Genomic DNA, 21,486 nt, shown 5'->3' with positions numbered 1-21,486 from the left:
TCAAGCCATAACGAAAAATAGATCCGAGCTACTCGTTCCTCATTGGTTCATCATGTAACGTGATGTGATTGATATCTCGCCTATCTGTGAACGTCGCATGCATTGCATTGTTTCTATAATTAGGTGACTACCGGGTTTTATCATCGGAGGTACTGGAAAGTTTTGTTTTTGAGGCTTTATTGTGATTTATGATATCTGTGATTGAGAGTAGCGGGAAATAGCAATGCACTTTATATGAACGCGTGGAGATTGAAGTAAGAAACTCATGGGAATGGATTCTACGAAATCTAATCAATAAATAGTGTAAATTTTGAAGTACGTAGAAGTATGTTAGAATCCACAATCATATATAATATCCACAGGGCGAAGAGAAAACATTTCCTTCTCGCGCCGCAACGCCTTACAGCAAGGGTATCAAAAAAACAAAAAACGCAAAATATAAAACAGCCTCCCAAACCCCCTTGCGTCGTTGATTTCGTTCTCGTTCTGGTTCTCGCTTTCGTACAAGTTATGCCATTATACCCATTGAAAGATGGAGGCATAAGTAATGGGACGTTAGAGCGATTTTTAGCTGCATCCAATGTTCCAGTGCAAACCGTCCTAAAATGTTCCGGAAAAATCGGCATCGACAGAGATAGTATGATCCGTATGAAAGGATTCACCCAATTGAGGCATTGTCGTCTTCTTTGAAATCACATTCAGAAGAATTGTGTTGCTTGGCTCCCTTGAGACAGTCTTGTAGATTTGGAAACCAGAAATTTAGCATATACGCAAGAGCCATCATGAAGCTCGCAGCAAAGTGGCAGAATCCCATCGCGGCCCAATTGATGGTATATAACGAGCGGAGATAGACCCATTGATGTTCCTGAGATAATCATACTTTTCATACCGAAATGCTGACGCTCTTTCGTGGATCAACTTCATCAACACGGAAGCCAAACACCATCCTGAATAAATCTTTCAAAAATGTGTATTGCCCAGTCCTCATCATCCAAGTAACGCTCTTAGCGAGATCAGTAGCGGAGACTTTCTTTCCTGGCGGAGGTAATGAGCTTGGATTCCTGAAGGTAGGGTCGCTCAGTACTAGGTTTCGATATGATGAGAGTAGATTCGTTTGCGCTGGCGATGGACCAAAGGAACCAGTCGGCAGTGCCTTGACAAAATTTTGAAGCGTCAAGGGTGAACCTTTGGATGTAATAGCAGTTCTTGAATATCCCACATTCATTGAAGCTTTCAAGATAAGCATCTTGAGTCGTGTCAAATTTAGATCCTCCGGCTGATTTCCGTTGGTTACCGTGCTAGCACCACTTTCTTGAGAATATCCTGAAAGTGAAGATGCGGCAGATGACCATCGCGGTGGTCTTTCTGAACCTAGAACCATGATATTTGGAATATTTGGCGAATTCTCTTCCGGCGTGATGGGAGTATCTTCAAAATCGGTTGTTGGGGTTTCGGGTAGGATAACATATCTTGTAGGTGTATGATCTTCAGGACTTTCTGATAGTGAAGCTAAACTACTAGACTTGGTATGTGAAGAGCGAGACATTTGATCGGATGATGTTCTGAAAGTCGTTTGAGATGGGCGAGGTGTACCCCTCTCAGGACGAACTTGTGTCCAACCTTCTCGGAAAAGATCACATAATTCCCAACAAGCCTGAACAGCAGACCCAAGAAGCTCTTCATCTGCCATTTTTCCTTCTCTTCTGTTTTGTCGAAGACTGAAAAGCATTTCAGCCAGACTCCAACAAGCTCGGAGAAGAGCATCTGTCTCTTCAGCAAGTTCACTTCTTTGTTTCATGAGTCGATGGCATAGCGTTATGTAAAAGTCCAGAGTTCTTTCTCGAAAAGCTTCTGGTAAATTGCGATCGTGTGTATTATATAAGTGGTTGTTCAATTCGAAACTAACCCTCAATACTGAGTCGGCTACCTCGTCTTTCTTTTGCCGCACATCAAATAGAGATTGGCAAAAATCCCTACAAAGATCGAGCGTTGGCCTAACATGAAACTCGTGATCTTCGTCGCGGCTATCATATAGTTTCTTGCAGAGCTTCCAACAACATTTCCAAGCTTTTTCGTGAGCATCCCCGGATCCAGAAAAGCTAAATATCCTTTCACGGTGAATAGAGCTAAGACTAGCCAACGTATTGCAGAGTGTCCAACATTCATTAAGCGCCGTCTTCAAGGCTGATACTTCCTCGTCCGCATTATGAACTGTACGAGCATCGAAATCGTCTTCCGAAAAGTCCTTGGGAAGTTCCTCGGGAATCCCTACATCTAGTGAGTAAGGAATCTTTGTATCTTCTTCTTCGGTTATACCTTCAAGACTACTCGGCCGAGATGGTCGTCTCTCTTCCGAAAACGACTCAACTTCTTGACGAGTTTGCGCTCGAGGAGTTTGATTCTCCAAACCGAATCTCATCGGCTTTATGTCTGTAGAAATGGGCGGAGGTGAAACTGGACCTGACTCGATAGACTATGTTGTTGTTAGCTTAGCAAAGATGTATAGTATAATATAAGGGGGCTTACCTTATCCGCATGATCAGCAACCTGGAGGATTTCTTGACTCATTCCTGGACTATTATTGGGACTCCCACTTGGACTCGTTTTTGGACTGGTCTTCGGGCTTGTCCTTTGATTACACTTAGGACTGGTGCGAGGGCTACTTCTTGGACTACTTCTTGAACTTCTGGACTGCTGGTATGGAGTTGGTGTTGAACGATCCAAGATTGCTTTCGCCGATTGTACTGGAGTCGCATCACTGAACGGCTGTTATGCATCAGCTCTTAATTCTTTACCATGCAGCTCTATTGCTCACAAATTTTGCGTAGCCCTCGGGGGCGTGGATGACCGAGACAGACTCATCTTCGATGGAAGCACGAAATTCTTCTGGTAGATTTGTGCTGAGCCTTTTCAACTGTTTATAGTATCAGCAACAATGTTTCCAACCGTGGTGGTGTACCAACAGTAAGTTGCGAATCGGCTCTGGGTATATCCTCATGATTCATGGTTTCATCTGCCACTTCATCATCCTCAATATCTGTGGTTGTAGTGCCATTCGAGGTCACTGGCGAAGGCCCCACCATATCACTCATTGGACTGAGTAGGTGCGCGCTGGCAGGAGAGAGGCCGTCCTCGAAGGGAGTTGGTTGGAGATTGGAACCTGAGTAATTTCGCGCGGGCCTATATGATAATATTAGCATGGTCAGTTTTTGAACTGGTGCAACATACAGCGATTGGTAATATGGAGATCTTTGAATTGAAGGAGAACATGGTGAAAGAGAAAAGTCTGTATAGGGAGAGATGGCTGACATGACGTTGACAGGTGAGGCAAGCAATGGACTTTCTACTGCCATTCTCCTGATATTTTGAGGCCCCAATAAAAAGATAAGAAGCTCGCACACTTCATAAAAGATTGTCTAGGTGGGACCTCGATGCTCAAGTATAAAGAAGAAATGGTAATGCTTACAACGCCAGGTTTTGGGAGGGGTTACCACTCACAGCTTCGGACGTTGGAGTGGATCAGAGAACGCGGAGGCTGAATGGAGGAAAGTCTGGCGCGGATCAAGAGTTCCAAGCTCAGGGCTTTGGAACTGAGTTTAGCAGAAGTGTTGGCACCACAAGGAAATAATATACTTGGATCGTAAAGAGTTTAGTAGATGGTGTGGATGCGTGTAGCCAAAAATATTCAATATTCAAAATCAATAAGAATAACAATAAGAAACTTTACACGCTCAGATGCAAAAGATAGGTAAGATTTTGGAGAATTACTCGTTGATGAACAGGCTTAGGAAAGCGCTGTGCCGCAAAGTCACGTCCTCGGGGAGGATTTCGATATAAAGTGGTACTTTATTATGACTTTCGCGCGTGGACCTGGCATCGGCGGGGGTTGATTTTCCTTGTGGGGAAAGATGGAGCGAGGATGTTAAGGATGTTAAGGGTGTTTAGGATGTTTAGGATGTGAGGATTCCTTCGTATGTCTACAACGTATCTGGCAATACCTACGTACAGATAAGAGAACGAACCGGACCCTCTCATTTTAATTATATATTCTCTTTCGAATTCCTCGCATGAAGAATATTCCATGGACCTTATTGTTCCTATTGTTATTTTCGCGAATAGATAAACCAAACCATACAAGATACAATAAATGTACCGGTGCCAAAACAAACACTCTCTTTGGTCCCTTGTCGCGATGAGTACAAAATCTGCAATGTTGAAGCGGGACAAGAAATGAACATGAGAGTCCAGATAATAGGCTGATAACACCGTTCAGAAAAGGATTACCTAGGTAGGTACCATCCATTATGGCTTTCTCGATGCAAGAAGAAATCATAGTTGGCCCAATCATATCCGTCAATCCATGTCTTTTGATCCTCCCCGCTTGCATATATGCAGACTACAAGCATGACGGGCGCTTACAAGTTTATTTTCCAGATATACTACATACCTGGGTTCTTTTGACGGCTTCCATTGTCTTGAATTAAAGTAGGCCGAGTATATTTGTATCTACATGAAATATACAACTTAGTGCTCGACTGACATGTCTAGTGTTGACTCCATTTATCCCGATTATAACGGAAGGTGGGTAATCTCAATTCGAAACATGAGAAACTACAGCAGCATATGTACAATACCGGCAACTAATCTCATGTTATCACAAATCTATAAATCGGAGAACCGTTTCCTGATTCATATACAAAGTAACATCTGGACGGGAATAAAGTATCTCATGATGTTCCATGTCTCGAAACTCGTAAAGTCGCCATGGAAGGATGAAGGAATAGGGAACAACGTCTATTGTCAAGGAACAAGAAAACACTGACAATCAGACCAACAGTTGCAAATCGCGAACCAAACAGCTGGGTCTATCATGACCGCAATAATAGCTTCAACTATACCCAGATTAGGTTCATTGCGAACATCACTGCCAATATTTGAGCACTTCGGGACAAAGTAATAAGCATAAGCATATCCGAAACCACGGGAATGTCATTCAAGTTAGTTAGATGGGTCGGCCGATCATCATCGCCCAAACAAAAATTTACCAGTCTTGCGCCAGTGTGGGCGGAACGAATATCGTGGACTGGCTACACGGAATGATGTTCTCTATCTGGTGGTCCATTCCGATGATAATGACATTATCCTAGTCCTTGTTAATACTCTCCACAGGTACCTGTGTCGAAAGTTTTCTCTCTTCAAGGCCTTAGATCGATCGATGCAAAATCCCCAAATCCATGTTTGTTCTGATTCGACGAGTTTCTCGTACTTTTGACGACTTGTCAAAATCAAGCAATACGCGTCGAAGTTTGATGCAAGTTTGCACCAACATGACTCCACCGCTTCTAGCCTTATAGACACGCCAGCTTTTCCCATTCTCTGCATTGCATGAGGTTATAAAAGACCACTCATTGACAATCGCTCTTACAAACCGGCAAAGTCCTGGTTGGTAGAGTAAGCTCCTGCCGTCGGTGAATACTAAAGTTTCTCGTTAGTGGCTTGTCAGATTTAAGTTCACTCCACATCAATACAGCCCAAGTCCAATGCGTTGTACGTGCATGATAGAGAACCAGTTCCTTGGGACAACTTCTACCATCAATTATCAAGTGTTATTTGGGCGCTTGGTGAACGTCTGATAGTGTTCCCAAAACAACCAACAATGCATGTACGAAAGTATGGTATGGTTCTGTTGTAAATAATCCTTGATTGTGAAAATTCGATAATGAGCCGCAAATATTATCTCCCCCCTCCTCCGTTCAAAAATTCAACACCGCTCGCAAATGTTTACTACACACCAATCACCGTTGGGTGTAGCCCTGGAACGCCCACGCCAAAATCTGTAGCATTTGGATTATGATCTCCAATCAACGCCTATACCATCTGCCTCCCTGTCTGCTATGGTATCGTCTAATCGCATATCGCGCTTCTTCCGATTGAGCAGATTGAGAAATTGGGATCATCCGAATCGAGGGGTGTACGAGTAAAAGGTAATATGGCTGATTTGACTTATTAACCGTTCAAAGCGGCCTTTTTCGCATCTCTCTCCGCAGGATTGTATCTAACGAATCGGTCAGTAAATGAGGAAGAAATTGTTCATCTGATATGTAAACGCAGCCCCCTGCTTCTTTGTTCATCTGCCACAATAATGGGAGTGATATTTCGTACCTAAGAAGTTTCTCGATGAGGTCGACATGGGTCATGATCATGCGACGGCAGCAGTATCTCTTTAAAGTGAGCTCATCCATAGCATCACTATAACAATTTATTAGTATTGTGGAGCAATAAGAACAGTGTGCAATGTGGTTCTCTAACCCGTCGTTGACTCCCTCGTCAATGAGCTTGACATATCGCTCCCAGATGTCTCCGGTAACCTGTTCTACCGGTTAGCGCACGACTCTTGCGCAAATGCTTGATGTAGTTCACCTTTCCGCAAGAGAAACAACGAACTGGAATAATCATTTTGATGTGTATAGGTGTAGATGTCAATATCTGCGATGATGTTGTGGTTTCTAGGATATAAATTGAAGTTCTGCGCGTGAGTTGATACCAAGAACTTTTTTCTTTATCGCCGGAACAACTATCGGTAGATCTTCGGTTATCTAATAAAAAAATAAAAACGTTCAGAGCTTCTGCCTCATATTTGCCAATCCGAACCTTTAACCTTTTTTGACTTTCAAGAACTTTTCACAACACAATGGCTTCCATATTGAAGCGCAAAAGAGTTCAAACAGAGTTAGCAGATATTCCCAAGAGGTCTAAACCTACCTCAGAATCTGCGGATACTTCTACCAAATTTGTTCAGAGCAACGGCGGGTTTGACATTTTTGAAGCGCTAGGAAAGGGAAAAGAATTGGCCCAGGTCAATGGCGCGCATGTCAAAGATGAATTAGAATCAACAGAGGTTATCGATTTTGAGGATCTATTTGAGGATGTGCCATTACAATCTACGGATTCGCAGGTAAAACGAGGAATGAAGCCGAAGAAGGAAATTTGGGAAAAGAAAATTCCACAGGCCCCCAAGCCAGTGAAAGATCAAAGCTGGAATATTTCAGAACCTGTTGGTGGGCGTATGATCGATGCCGACCCTATTTTTACAGAAGACGAGAAGTATGTCATCGATATCTCTTTGCGAAAAGCTCAATTGCTAACTACAGCCAAGGTCTATGATCTTAGCAACCCGAATGAGCCTCCTCATCTACTCAACCTCCGATTCTCTCCTCACCCGAACGATACAATTCGACCACTCGAAACATCCTTTCGCTCACATTGTCGCATACGAGCTCTCGCCGACAGATTCTAATATCGTTTGGGCAGCCTTGTCTGATGGAGCCATATACCGCCTGGACTGGACTTCGGGAACTGGCAACGATCAATCCTGGAAGATTTCGTCTACCGGGTGCATACATATGACTGTCGCTTCTATGGTATCCGCTGGGCGACGAAGAGATGTAGTATTCACAACCGAACCTAAGAAGGACGGCGGCTGGCGAATTACCGCTAATGAATTGACTCAGCCTGGTTCGCCAATACAGACAGTCGCAAGAACCATTTATACTTCAACAAACCCAATCAACTATTTAAAAACTGCTAATGGAGGCTCTGTACTGCTAGCGGCTTCTGGAAAGAGCATCTTACTTGGTTATGTTCGGAACTTGAATTTCGATACTACTGACAAGATCAAGTACGTATTCCGTATGTTTGATTCGACTGCTCCTATAATGTCTTTGGATGCACGAGTATATCCTAGAACAAGTACCGATGACAGAAACATTTCAAAAAAGATACCAATTGTTGATGTAGTGGTTGGTGATGCGAAAGGATTTATCTTCATACATCGTGATTTGCTAGGCAATCTCATACAATCAGAAAATAAAAACTATGCATCCATGATCAACCTTGTACCGACAAGATTACATTGGCACAGAAGGGGTGTCCAGACCGTCAAGTGGTCTCTAGATGGTATGTATATTTTTCGCGCTTTACTCTCTAGCAACACCTGCACCTGAGCTAACCCGATAATAGGAAACTACATTATATCAGGAGGTAGCGAAACAGTCCTCGTGCTTTGGCAATTAGATACCGGAAAGACGCAGTTTTTACCTCACATGACATCTACTATTCTGAATGTGGTCGTATCTCCTTCTGGATCCTCGTACGGGATCCAGCTTGCTGATAATTCTGCGATGGTGTTGTCTACAGCCGAATTGGAACCGACGGCAAATTTTGCTGGCATTCAATCCAGTGTCACCCAATACGCCGAACCTCGAGCAGATGAAGTGCAGAGAGCAAAATCCCATTTCTATAAATTTCATGTTGTCCAGCGGACACCTGCTGTTATCAGTTCTGTAAATCCTTCTCATCTGTTCCTTGGTGTTGGACAGACTCCAGAAGTGCCATTTTACGAAGCTCCTGTTAGAAATTGTTCATTCTTACAGACCTATGACCTCAGTGCTGGACACAATGTATCAAAACAAGCTCTTGCAAGGACAAATGTCACCAGTATTAACGAGACACCAAATGCACTTCCAGTGTCGGAACCCAGAGTCACTCATATTCAGAAATCCCACGATGGCCTTTGGTTAGCTACTGTTGATGAGTGGACGCCATCTCACGCCGACCTCGATTTCGTAACTCACCAGGCTACAAACCCATTTGCTGAATTGAAACTGAGGCGCGAAATCTGTCTAAAGTTCTGGCAGTGGAAAGAAGCAGAGCAGACATGGGAATTGGTATCGCGAATCAATACTCCACACATGGCAAGTGATGCCGCCCCTGGAGCTGGTCAAATCCTGGGTCTGGCCGCAGATCCTAGCTCCTTGAGATTTTCTACGATAGGAGAAGACAGTGTGGTGCGAACATGGGTTCCAAAAACTCGAAAAAGAGATGGCATCGCAGTCAAGGATGGAAAGGGCAACGCTCTCAAAAACTGGCACTGCCAGCATGAAATTCAACTTGAAAAGTCTGAGCTGACCGATGACTACTTGCGTAGTACGCCATACAATGGTGCTATAGCGTTCGCGGATGATGGCTCGATTCTAGCTGCAGCATTTGGTAAAAACGGAACAGTTCACATGATCGATCCAGAACAAGGCTCCGTCACAGCTTCACAACACGGCCTATTCGAAGGTAGCATCGTGGCCATGGAGATCCTGGGCAGAGATCTCATAACCCTATCCGATTCGATTCGTGTACATGATTTGGTTTCGGATCAATTGAGGTATAGCTTAAAGCTATACAAATCTATCACACGGATGCATATCATACAAAAAATCGAGATGATGCATTTAGCCATCAATCGAAACAGTCGCACATTCGCAGTCGCTATTCCAATGAGACTCACTCCTCCATCAGCAGAGGAACTTAGAGAGCAAACTTTCCCGCCAACGTATTCTGGGTTCGCCGTTTTTGGCCAGGAAAGTCAAGTGCCACTGTTGACCGAGTGCTTCGAGACTGCGGTGTCGGCTATTATACCCACTGAGGATTCGGAAGGATTCTTGGTCCTTAATGGAGCTGCTGAAGTCCGAAATGTGATGAAGAAGGGCACTCAACCAATAACCGCATTGGCTCAATCAACTACTGAGCTTCAATTAGATGCAATTGCAGATGAGTCAACTGGTGATCTGCTACAAATGGTTGAGGATGTTGAGGATGAGCCGGAAGAAGCTGAACCTTTATCGCCTGCAGTCGTTGAGGAAGATGATGATACACCTGTTGTGACACAACAAGCACTTTCAGGTGTATTTGATATTGGGCCAGCATTTGCATTGCCACCCTTGGAGGAGATGTTCTATCAAGTGGCAGGATTGTTTTCTAGTAAACCTTTGGAAAAGATGGTATAATGAATTTTAATGGTTTCTGTACTTTAAGTTGGCATAGCGAGGGCGGTTTATAAAACCTTGAGCGTTAGGGAGCTTTGTATATGGCTGTACAGAGCTTAAAAGTATTCATACCTTGCAGACTTTGGCGAACTTACTTTGGCGAGTTTTCCTTGACTTGGAATAAAATGTTAATATTACTTGTCGATGTGCTTCATGATTTTTTTCCTTTGTGAGGAGACCCTTCAGCGGTTACATATCTTCTTACTTATCATTAAGGGTCGTTTTATGCGGATCGCGTCAGATAACGAAATGACCCCGCACCCCACTTCCCATCTAGGGTTCATGAATTTGTTCACTAAGCATTACTTGGAGTAACATCACATCATGTTGCTAGCAAATTCGTGATCCTATGAATTACAATTTCCATATCAATCTCATGATATAAAAGTTTCCTTTTCTATCATACAATTTTCAATACTTGGCACTGTACAAAGAAATACCACTACCATACATAATGTCCTTCACCAATATCCCGATACTCGACCTCTCTCTCGCCAGATCCCCAGAAACTAAACCCGACTTTCTGGATCAACTGCGCCATGCACTACTCGAAGTGGGATTTCTATATCTGAAGAACGTTGGGATAACCCAGGAATTAATAGATAATGTTATCGAGGAAGGGGTCAAGTTCTTTGATATACCTCTGGAGGAAAAGTATGTTTTCTCTGCTCACTTCTCACATCTCACTCCATCCATATACTTCTATCAACACCCAATAGGTATACCAAACCTCCAATTTAACTTTATTCAGGACCAAAATCCAAATGGTCAACGCGCCCTCATTCCTAGGCTACTCCCCCCTCTCTGCCGAAATCACCGCCCACGCGATCGATCAACGCGAACAAATCGATCTCTCCACTCCCCATCCCATCCCTACTGCTACCGATCCCCTCCACTACAATCTCCTCGCTCCCAATCTCTGGCCCTCGCCCGCCTATCTCCCTAACTTCCGTCCCGTTTTCGAATCATACATTAAACAAATGGGTGATATATCCATATTGTTCACCAGTTTGATCGCAGAAGCCATTGGACTCCCCTCGAATGCATTTGAGCGATATTTCGATGCCGATCAACAGCATAAATTAAAAGTGGTTAAATATCCGGATTTGAAGGAATTGGGTCTGCGGCCCGAACAAGAGGGTCAGGGAGTAGGTCCGCATAAGGATTCCATGTTGACGTCATATTTATTGCAGGTTGGGGATAAGAAGGGGCTACAGGTGCAGAATTTGAGAGGGGAGTGGATTGATTGTCCGCCGATTGAAGGGACGTTGGTGGTGGCTATTGGACAGGGAATGGAGGCGCTGACGAAGGGGGTTTGTATGAGTACTACGCATAGGGTCTTGAGTCCACAGTATGGAGGGGGGCCGAGATATAGTGTGCCATTTTTTCAGGGGGTGAGGGGTAGTACGAGGTTTGAGGAGTTGAATGAGGTGGGGATTGGGGAGGTGAAGGAGGAGGTTAAGCAGATGAGGAGAAAGGTTTTGGAGAGTGTGGGGGGTAGGTTGGATGATGTGGAGTTTACTTTTAGAGGGGGCGGAAAGGCGGATACGCTAGGGGAAGCGACGTTGAGAAATAGGATTAAGAGCCATGTGGATGTGGGAGAAAAATGGTATCCAGAAATTCTTGCCGATATAAGAGCAGAGCAAGAAGCGGAACGCAGACAAAAGGGTTTACCCGTTACTCCACCCGCAGAAACATAAGGCAGAGATTCATTGTCTCAAACAAATTCAATAGTCCATATGAACCCAACTAAGTCAAGCCCCTTTTCGTTGTTGTATGCCGATCCGAACTACCTGACTGGTCCCGATCCATTACTCATCATGCGAGGTAAAACACACATTTGTAGATAAGATGCAGATTGTTCTGGTTCAGATAGCTAGTCTGCTGGCTTGTGAATAAACGCCTTTATATCTCCCGCCCATGCGCCAATCGCTTGTTCTTCTTTCGCAAATTGATATCAATCCTCTGATCATCGAAACCCAAAAATTTCCTCTACCACATCTGCCCAACCGTAAAATATCGTGTCTTCGTCATTGCGTCGTACGAAATCGTAAGATGAGTCGCACAAAGAAGTGTCGAGGATTTATTTCTTGCCAACTAATGCAGCCTGCTGAGCCATAAACGATGGGAAGCAGAGTTCCGGTCCTTTTGAGTGTTTGTTCATGGCGTGTTCAGTGAGACTGGTTATGGGATATTAGTTTCGGTATGGTTGAAGTTGGCTTGATGCTTCAAGAAACAAAACGACTGCGGGTGTCCCAAAAGTCCTTGCAACCTTTTTTCCATCTTTTTCTTCCTGCAGGATTCTCCCCGCCCCGACGCATAATTCCCAGAATACCCGCCTCTTTTCTTTCAAGACTGATGATTGTGCGAAATGGCAAATATGAATCGCAAATGAAGAAATAAAATACTCACGCAGGAAGTCTAGTGGTCTTCAAGAAAGTGGTCTTGCAAACCTCGCATTGAATATCCTTTGCTGACTCGTTGACCTTCAGTTGCGACTTTGCGACACCCTTCTCAGCATCTTTTTGATTGCGTGCACGCTTGGAAGCTGCTTTTGCGCCCTGTGAAAAGGTTAGGTCTCCAGTATTTAGAATGCGACGATCATAGTACGTGATCGAAAACCGGGTTGAGAGACCCTAAGGTGGAGAATCTCCCTGGCCTTGATTGACCGGACAAGAAAAAAGGGTTATAGAGTTTAAAGGGGAAATAAGGGTAAAGAGATCAAACTTACATTACCTCCTCCCATTTTCAAAGATGTTTTGATTGAATTAAGAAGTTATTAAATTGTGTATATGGATGTATGTATGTATGAATGATTGAAGTGATCCGAGACTTTCTTGATTTCTTGAAGAAGAAGAAGAAGTTGGGGGGAAAGAGAAGAGAAGAGAAGAGGAGAAAAATAAGAAGTTCTGGAACTTTTTAATGCGTGTACCAATAATATTTTTTTTTGCTTACGGAGTCCGATAAGATAGCTGTAGAGGATTGGACTAGGTAGGTAGATTTTATCTTGTCTCATCTTTACTACCACCTACTTACTTATTACTTGTCAAAATAATAAATAATAAATAATAAATAATAATTTGATTTAATTCGCTTAACTACGGTGTATATTATAAATTAGCTCCATTTGAGTAACAATCTCATATTTTACCTAACCCCAAAACAGCATTAACATTTCACCTAGCATCCATAACATAAATCCACGTCGCGTCGCGCATTCCCTCCTCATCTCTTCTCTTTCTTATTTTACTTTTTTTTATTTTTCAAAATAAAAACTTCCATCAACTTCATCAATATAATTTAGAAATTCCTCTTGAATGCTTCGATCTATTTCAAATTCTCTCAATCCTCTATTCGGAAGTCCAAGAAAATCGACACTTGAAGATCGTTTTGAGGGAGAGACAGATCAAGAATTCACCATGTCTTCACCAAATGATATTACTCTCGCTGAGTTCAACCAAACGTTGGCAAGATATCCTGCTCTACTCAATAAATATGCAAAAGACAGTAAGTTCATTCTTTCCTTGATCGTTCACGAAAGATTGCGTTGTTGATTTAATATTCTATTTAGCAAAAGAAGGTGTTACTCCACTTCAAGAGCTCGATAGATTCAGATATGTTGAGGCGCCAGCAAAGTTTAAGGATGGTTCAAACACTTTCTCTATTGAAGATATCACAAAGTTGGTTGATTGGAAACTGTAAGTTTATTTCATTCCCATTATTTGCTTTATTTTCAATTGTTTTCTTTTTTCGCGATATTTTGTTTGTCGATTGGTAGGTGGAGAAGAACCCGCGTTTGGATGTCTGAAGCTCGGCTTTCCGAAGGCTCCTTCACTTTCCCACCCTCATCGCAAAAAAATAAGAAAAAATATTTCATCTTATTTTTATTATTTCTTCATCTATAAAGTTACTATGGAATGTCATTTAAAATTATCTCGATACTAATTTTCGATTTAGTCGACATGGTGCCTATCGTCCAGGTTTCTTGAAGAAGGTTGGCAAAAACTCAGATGAGCTTGTTGAGGCTGCTACCAAGGATGCTTTCGACTACTACAAGACCAACCCAACAGATATTGGTGTTGTCATCAACAAACTCAAGGATCCTTTGATGGGAATTGGACCGGCTACTGCCTCCCTCATCCTCTCTGTCCGTTATCCTGATCATGTGACATTCTTCAGTGATGAATGCTTCAAATGGCTCGTCAATGATGGAGAACATAAACCAACACCAAAATACAACGTCGCCGAATTTGAGAAAATCCACGCCGCCGCTAAATCTTTGGCCACTCGTCTCCGCGTCAATCCTCTTCAAATTGAGAAGGTTGCTTTCGTCATTATCAAGGAAACTGAGCCAGTTCTCGTCCCAAGGGAGAAGCCCGCCCCCAGTGGCCGTGGTCGAGGTCGTCCCGCTAAGCCTGATAGCGAGAAGAAGATCAAGGTTCCTTCCGGGCGTGGACGTGGCCGACCTTCCAGTGGTATCGTAAAGCCTAAACCTACTCCAAGAGTTCCAAAACCTCCCAAGGAGCCAAAAGCCCCAAAAGAACCTAAGCCCGCCAAAGAACCTAAAGCACCAAAAGAGCCCAAGCCTGTCAAGGAACCCAAAGCTGCTAAGACTCCTAAGTCTCCAAAGGCAAAGGCTGTTGTTGAGAAGAAAACTCCAGGAAAGAGAGGAAGACCCGCAAAGGTGCCTGCTGCCGAAGGTGATGTTGCCGAGAAGCCTGCTGCTACACCAAGCTCGGGTAAGAAGAGAGGAAGACCTGCCAAAGAACAAACCAGCGACACTCCAGCATCTGCTACCCCTGTTAGCAAGAAGAGAAAGGCATCTGATGATGCTGGTACACCAAGCTCTGCTGGTCGTGGTCGCCCCAAGAAGGTCAAGGCTTGATTGATTCATTATCATGGAGTAAGATTGTTCAGAAGGAGGTCTTGTGGTACCGACTAGCTCTTTCTTTGGAAATACATATCTATGCAGGTATTTTCCCCAGGCTCTTGAGTAGGCTTTGCATTACTATTTCTTCTTTGCAAATATGGACATATGGAACAGTGATAGCGTTGGGTTTCGCGCTGAGCTTTTTGTTTTTGCTTATCACGGGTGTTGATCTGGAGATATGATCGGGATGGATGGGATGGATAAATTTGTTCTCTTTTCTCTTTGGCTCGGATTTGTATGATAACAGAATATGGAGAGAAGATCAATTGTACAGCAATGAAATGTTTAATAGCTTCGTTTTGATCTGATTTGGACTGTGAAATGCGTGTATACGCCAGGCCGACTACCTGATTCGATGCGAGTGAAGCTATGGCAATCGAGTTTGGAAATTGATGTCTACAGCTCAGATGACGTGTATATATATCTTGCTCGGGGCGCAGTCTCTGCAAACATTAGCACACTTCGTCGCGTGTTCCTACACGACACAGAGGGAGGTTTATATTGTGATATTTGAAACACTAGCATCATCTCCACCGAGCAGCGGCATATAACATAGGTACACGTCCAAGCTTCATCTCGACAAATACAATTTAATTGCTTTAATAAAGATTGCTGGTCCACCTTCTTTCAATGTGAGCACAGAATAGCCCAATGGCCTCAAATCTCCCATCATCGACTCACACAACGCAATCAACTGTTGAAATCCCATACTAATAACTCCATCTATATTTGCAACGGCTTTGGGAACTTGACTTACTTCTTGTGTCAAATTTTAGGGAGTGCGGGATATGTATCTTGTTGCACGTCGTAATGTTGAGTGGCGCTGGTGTTGCATGGGTTAGGCTGGGATTTACAAGAGTATGTTGGTTCTGTTTCCCGTATAAAAAGATCACCGGGACTTGATGTAGATTTCTTGGAGCTTATAAAGGCCTATTAAAGTCTAGAGTCTGTATGAGATGATTTCAGTAGAACATTGGACTAATTCCCTGCTAGGAATGGTGATGGTGTGGAAAGGTGGATTGCTAAGATTGATGATATCATGAGAAGAGAAACATTGAGTGGCGGTTTGGAGATTGGAGGAATATAGCTATGTGCTAGAGGTTAGACATTGTAATGCCTGTTCATAGACTCTGCTTAAATTCATCTATTCTTGTCTTTATATCTCAACCAATGATGCAGCCAAGGTACACCTGCTGACCCAACATGTTCAGTTATCTAATCGTGCTTTGACTTGAGATGTGCAACAAAACGCTCAGAAGGTCTTGTACGGGATATACCCAGAAATCTGATCTGATTGGGAGCAATGACCTAATTGGAGGAGAAGCGATGGTTGAGGGAAGGACTAAATGGAGGCTAGACCAGAAGGATATGATATTTCAATGCTTTGACAAGCGAAGGGGAACGAATATGAGGTTTCGGATTGAGGTAGTGTGTGATGTTTCGATGAGATGAATTTCTCTTTACAACATGGGATTTCCCTACCTGTTATCGTGCTCTTAGGTCTGATATTAGTATTCTCAAATCTGATACAGATTAGTGCTCGGTAAACTCAACGATAGAGATGACAGCTAAGGTAGACATCACGCCTCATGAGCTTCATGTAAGATTCGTTCCTATTCTTTGTGAACTGCGTATCGAAACCCGCTCACGGGTATTATTTAATTCACATTAGTCTTTTTCCTCGTTATTTCCTCAATTGGGCGTCAAAGACTCTGCTCTAGATGAACTCTCACTCTAAAATAAGCAAGCGCTTCCCCACATCTATTTTTATCCCCAGTCTCCAACCTCAAATCTTACTTCTCGAACGCACCACCAATCATTGAATTTCACGCATCACGAAATGTCACTCCTCTTCTCACTCTCGACCAAACAATTCTCTTGCGAACAATAATCCTTAGAAAATCACCTACACCGTCAGCCTTTACCGTTATACTAATCTCTCGATGACTTTTGTTGCACATCGCATTCTGCTCGCGAATTTCCTATTGCGTTCAAGAATCGAATGATTGGCTATGATGGACTGAGAGAGGAGCCATAAAATACATGGACCGAGATAAGCAGCAACATTAATTGGATATCATACTGCGGAAGAGGGCCAAAACCTGGGTCTACCTAATCTGAAATATACCACGTCATCGAAGCATTTGAAGCCTGCAAGTCTGGTGCTTCAACTATCAATGCACATGGGTGATCTCCCGAAATTTTACCCCCAGATATTCGTATACAAGGGTAATTTTGAAATGGTCTTCCTATTCGTCAATATATACGAGGCGCGTATACACACGGACTTGCAAGCGCCTTATCTGATATATATCTTGAAGGATATTGGATTTTTGAACGATTGTGTCTATACCCAATTAGCCTAGATGACTGGTGTATGTTGACCAATCAATTGCCTGCTTAACTCTCCTGGTATGCAGTAAGTCCCTTTTGTTGCGTTCCTTCTTGGAGTCGTCTGTGCTCCTGTTGGTTGTACTGTTGCCTCGAAAACGTCTTGTTGCAGATCTGATCTTCCATGCTGGGTTCTCAATCGCTATTTAGCTCGCATTAGGCTTCCGAGTGGATGGTCTCCAGTGCGTCAACTCTTGACTGCTATAGGGCCCGCAATGCTGCACTTGCAAAACTCAACAGCTACATCACGAAGCTTCCAGAGATAGTCTGCCAGGCCTCTCGGTTTTTTGGTGGTACAAGTTTTGCACAATGTTCTCGGAAGTTTATGTCATTTGTTGCTCCGTGCCATCTTACTAGCAGGCGTTCCCATCTCGGCCTTGTCAGTTGAGAAGTTCATCTCTTTGAATTACCCCAGCTAGGAAATGGTAAACTCCTTCCTGATTCTGCCTCCAAACGGCCCATAGATTCATAGTACATCCGTAAGGTCTTTTGATAGATCTGCCCTCTACCACGGTCCGCAAAAGCACCACTGCGCAACACCGAAGCCCCAGCCGTACCGCATTCGCTTAGAAAGCTTATTGCGCGCCTAATTGCAATTGTGAGCTATCTCCACGAGGTCATCATTCCGGTCTCGGTTCTCCGAAGTACTATATATATGTATTTTCTTACAAGGGAATCCCTAGTAGGAACTGATGTTAGTCTCTCTTATCTCTTGGTAATGTACGCAAAGTTATTGATTCTGGGGTTCTAACAATTGCTTCGAGATCCCCGGCCACAAATCGATTGTCACAAGTCTATATATACGCATTAGGTAGAGAAACAAGGTCAATTAACGTATATGGTAGCCCGTGGTCTTCCGCCTCAAATTGGGCCGAATGATACGTATCGAATATGTCGGGCTTTAGCTACTGAAAGCTGTGGCTAAGGTAAGTCATGTTGTAGTTCGCCTGTAGAATATCTTACTCTTTTACATGCCATGATAGGCGCGCGTCTGGACAGAACAACTAGATGGGTCATATTTAAGAAGGCCAAGAGCATTTTGACATAATAGATTACTATAATTATCCATCTTAGGCCAGAGAGCGGTAGCTCCTAACCTGTTCTGAGTCCCAAATATAATTATGTTGCACATCTACATTAGGCAGCGAATATAGAGTTATAGTATTTTACAATTAGGGGAGCCCCTTCGAGCTTCTATCACCCCTGTTACCGATGTAGACATGCAACAAATCTTCTTGAGCACTTGAGTGGGATCGGAATCCGTAGCATGCAAATCTCGGAATGAGAACAATGGATATAAAGTAAATTGCTCTACACTATAGCTTTCACGTGATATCATTAAAACCCTAATGAATGCTCTGAGATAGAGTGCTTGAGTCATAATGTTAAATATAGACTTGAAGACAAGTCGCTGTTAGCAACATAAATTGTCTTGAGGCAAAGAATGAGACTCCAGCAAATTGCTAGGTGATTGTAGTATAACGAAATCTAGAACCTCTTGTTCCAAGTAGCACCTAGAGCTAGAGCTACTTTTTGTGTGTTCTTTGCATGTCCAAGGCAATTCCTTCCTTAACAAGCTGTATGTTAAAGTAGCGATTGGCAAGAAATTATGGTTTTTGTTATTTTACCGGTAGAGATTCTGGCAAGTGTATAATAGCGCCGTTAATGGAATTAGGTTAGCTAGTTGCAAGTTAACATAACACTAACAATTTACACTGCCATTATCTTGATATATTCCGCTCGTTAGTCCTGACCTGAATTCAAGATTCCGTTTCTGTTCTATGCTCCGATCTCTTTTATGCGCATATCTTCTAGGTGTTATTTGGCTATTTCTACCTTTGCTAAAATACTTCAAACAAAGAGAGAGCTTTTGACTCTCAGGGAGACCCAAGTGCATGCAATAAGCTTAAACTTTCCTTGACTTGACGGTTCTCGAGGCTTCCAGTGTGCAGAAGAAGTAGGTGCGATGAATCCAAAGTATCCTACTAACAACACACGCCTCTCAGCAATCGAATGCACCTGGCTTTAGGAAACATTATTTCCGTTTAAAAAAATGTTTGTGTAGTTTGAGACTTTCAATAATCCTGGTGATATTCATTCATAATGATTGAATGAAATAATTTACAACAAGAGTTCATATACATCGTCTCATGTCATTAGCTGACACAATTCAATTTTCAATCCACACATTGCATTACTATACAGTATGATTAAACCCAATTGAGCTAGGAGCTAAGCTAGTTGTTGATCTTGTTCATAGGCAGATTTCTAGATTGATATAAAAATTCCCCCTCCATTCCCATGAACTCAATCCCCAACAAATCTGTCAAAGCAAGATCCCTTGATACATTAGGAAATCTTCTAAGATCATTGACTTCTAGGTTATTTTCCAATCCTTCTATTATATAACAATCCTTTTCTTCAACCATCTCCTCTCAACATTATCAAAGCAAAGACAATTTCCCAACCCCTGAGATTGTCGGTAAACATGGCAAATGTAAGTACCACCCATATTCTAACATATGATTCTTTATTTACATGCATTGTAGTTTTCCTCACGTCGAAAAACCAGCTTGAGAAACTACAGACCAACAGATAGAAACAAAAATCCAACCCAACTCAAATGCACCGTTTGTGAAGAGTTTCAAGATTTTCAACAAATGGCTAAATTTCCTTGCGATTGTGCATGGTGCAGCACTTGCGTCCAAAGACGTTTCACTCTCGCAATTGAATCCGCATACATGTTTCCTGTCGAATGCTGCGGGGGTGCTATCACTCTCACGCCCTTTTCTCATTTGTTGTCTCCTGATACCATTCGCGACTATGAAGCCAAGAAAATCGAATACGAAACCCTCGATCGTACTTATTGCGCCAACAAAGTGTGCTCTGCATTTATCGTCAAGGAATATATCATCGAACCTAAAGCTTTCTGTGCCAAGTCGCCATGTAATACGATCACATGCACAAAGTGCAAGAGCGAATGGCATGATGGAGAATGTCCTCGCGATCAGAATCAAGAGCTAGTTCTGGCTGAGGCTCAAAGACGAGGCTGGAAACGATGTGCGAAATGCGGTACCTTGATCGCACGTGCCCATGGGTGTCGCCGGATGGTGTAAGTCCTCAATCTTTCCTCTCGTTCTCCGCTCCCCGAAATCGCAAACTAATCATCACACGCTAGATGTCAATGCGGCCATCGGTTCTGTTATCGATGCGCCGCGGCTTGGGAAACTTGTCGCTGCAAACGAAATGCGATTGATAGATCACTCAAAGCTACCAATACGTATGCGGGTAACGAAAGTTTCATAGAGGTCAATGAAGATGGTGATGAGGATAGTGATGAGGATGGGGATGAAGATGGTGATGAAGACGATGGTACATAAGAATATCGACCTGGGGTTCATAAAGATAGAGTGGATATTGCGCAAGGAATCATAGAGAAACAATCTGCTGTGGCTCATCGGGATGATGTGTATGATGGGAGGGGTTGATGAACGGGACCTGGAGTTATGGAAAACTGCATATCGTGGTTAGAGCGTTGGCCGGGATTTCAGAGGCGTATTTGCGGAGTGGGCATAGCAATTAGAGAGTTCTGGGTTTGTGGTTTACGGCATGTTTTGTGGGCAGTGGTTACAGCAGTTCTAGCAATTCAGCGGGAAGGGTTCGGGGTTGAGATTTTCTTTGCATCTTGTTCCCAAATCGAGTTGCTATCGAGTCACTATGATCCTGCCAGCGAAGTAGTTTATTCGTACAAATGCAAAATACTGAATTATGTAGATATGCTTGCTCCAATACGCACTCTTTCAGGTGAAAGAACAAGTTCATTGTCCAAATTATCCATAACGGGTAACCGTAAGCTATACAGAAACCCAAACTAAGTAGACATTTCCCGCCCAAAGCCATCTTGTTCATCAAAGGAATGTAAAATACTCAGTAAAGAGTGTTCCAGATGAAATCTCAAGTTTTAGGGGAAGGTACTAGGGAGATTTCGAAAGCATGACTGCTGTCCAACTCAATATATCTGGCACAGACCCGGAATTGGTTCAGAAGCTTTATTTATATAGATGCTCTTTGTCTATCAGACGAAAACCCAAGTGAAGATGAAGAAAGAACCTCACCTTTATGTCGAGATGGTGGATGTGTATAATAAGATGGCCGTGAACCTTCAACCCCCTACCCGGCATTTATTTATATAACATCGCAGAGCAGGTATATTGGTGAGAGCAAGAGCTTGACAATGTGAGCTTGTAAGAGTTGCACCACAGGTTTTTCTGAATGCCAAGTTTCCAATGT

The 21,486-nt window shown here is 43.1% G+C and overlaps 7 protein-coding genes across 7 annotated transcripts; 4 read left to right on the top strand and 3 right to left on the bottom strand.

Annotated features, from left to right (window-relative positions):
- Window positions 1–883: 883 nt before the first annotated feature.
- EAE97_001222 (uncharacterized protein) lies at window positions 884–3,353 on the bottom strand (the record flags this gene model as incomplete). The annotated part of the gene is made up of 6 exons (XM_038871732.1): window positions 884–2,268; window positions 2,317–2,473; window positions 2,527–2,766; window positions 2,816–2,914; window positions 2,964–3,180; window positions 3,229–3,353. 6 exons carry the CDS (start codon window positions 3,351–3,353, stop codon window positions 884–886), a joined length of 2,223 nt encoding a protein of 740 aa, XP_038737633.1.
- A 2,297-nt stretch (window positions 3,354–5,650) lies between these two features.
- EAE97_001221 (uncharacterized protein) lies at window positions 5,651–6,456 on the bottom strand (the record flags this gene model as incomplete). The annotated part of the gene is made up of 4 exons (XM_038871731.1): window positions 5,651–6,055; window positions 6,163–6,249; window positions 6,310–6,368; window positions 6,421–6,456. 4 exons carry the CDS (start codon window positions 6,454–6,456, stop codon window positions 6,007–6,009), a joined length of 231 nt encoding a protein of 76 aa, XP_038737632.1. The 3' UTR covers window positions 5,651–6,006.
- Window positions 6,457–6,691: 235 nt separating this feature from the next.
- Window positions 6,692–9,836, top strand: EAE97_001220 (uncharacterized protein; the record flags this gene model as incomplete). The annotated part of the gene is made up of 3 exons (XM_038871730.1): window positions 6,692–7,104; window positions 7,157–7,956; window positions 8,020–9,836. The coding sequence occupies 3 exons, from the start codon at window positions 6,692–6,694 to the stop codon at window positions 9,834–9,836; spliced, it is 3,030 nt and encodes a 1,009-aa protein (XP_038737631.1).
- Window positions 9,837–10,329: 493 nt separating this feature from the next.
- EAE97_001218 (uncharacterized protein) lies at window positions 10,330–12,820 on the top strand (the record flags this gene model as incomplete). Its single annotated transcript, XM_038871728.1, has 4 exons — window positions 10,330–10,529; window positions 10,627–12,058; window positions 12,292–12,438; window positions 12,609–12,820. 2 exons carry the CDS (start codon window positions 10,330–10,332, stop codon window positions 11,573–11,575), a joined length of 1,149 nt encoding a protein of 382 aa, XP_038737629.1. The 3' UTR covers window positions 11,576–12,058; window positions 12,292–12,438; window positions 12,609–12,820.
- Window positions 11,959–12,621, bottom strand: EAE97_001219 (uncharacterized protein; the record flags this gene model as incomplete). The annotated part of the gene is made up of 3 exons (XM_038871729.1): window positions 11,959–12,055; window positions 12,288–12,436; window positions 12,607–12,621. 3 exons carry the CDS (start codon window positions 12,619–12,621, stop codon window positions 11,959–11,961), a joined length of 261 nt encoding a protein of 86 aa, XP_038737630.1.
- Window positions 12,821–13,049: 229 nt separating the features above from the next.
- EAE97_001217 (uncharacterized protein) lies at window positions 13,050–15,127 on the top strand. The gene is made up of 3 exons (XM_038871727.1): window positions 13,050–13,382; window positions 13,447–13,573; window positions 13,833–15,127. Exons 1-3 carry the CDS (start codon window positions 13,193–13,195, stop codon window positions 14,758–14,760), a joined length of 1,245 nt encoding a protein of 414 aa, XP_038737628.1. The 5' UTR covers window positions 13,050–13,192; the 3' UTR covers window positions 14,761–15,127.
- A 4,557-nt stretch (window positions 15,128–19,684) lies between these two features.
- Window positions 19,685–20,576, top strand: EAE97_001216 (uncharacterized protein; the record flags this gene model as incomplete). Its single annotated transcript, XM_038871726.1, has 3 exons — window positions 19,685–19,693; window positions 19,746–20,308; window positions 20,375–20,576. 3 exons carry the CDS (start codon window positions 19,685–19,687, stop codon window positions 20,574–20,576), a joined length of 774 nt encoding a protein of 257 aa, XP_038737627.1.
- Window positions 20,577–21,486: the final 910 nt, after the last annotated feature.

The sequence above is a fragment of the Botrytis byssoidea genome (genome assembly GCF_014898295.1).
Source record: "Botrytis byssoidea strain MUCL 94 chromosome Unknown BBYS_002, whole genome shotgun sequence".
NCBI lineage: Eukaryota > Fungi > Ascomycota > Leotiomycetes > Helotiales > Sclerotiniaceae > Botrytis > Botrytis byssoidea.
This window is presented reverse-complemented; position numbering and strand designations above follow the sequence as displayed.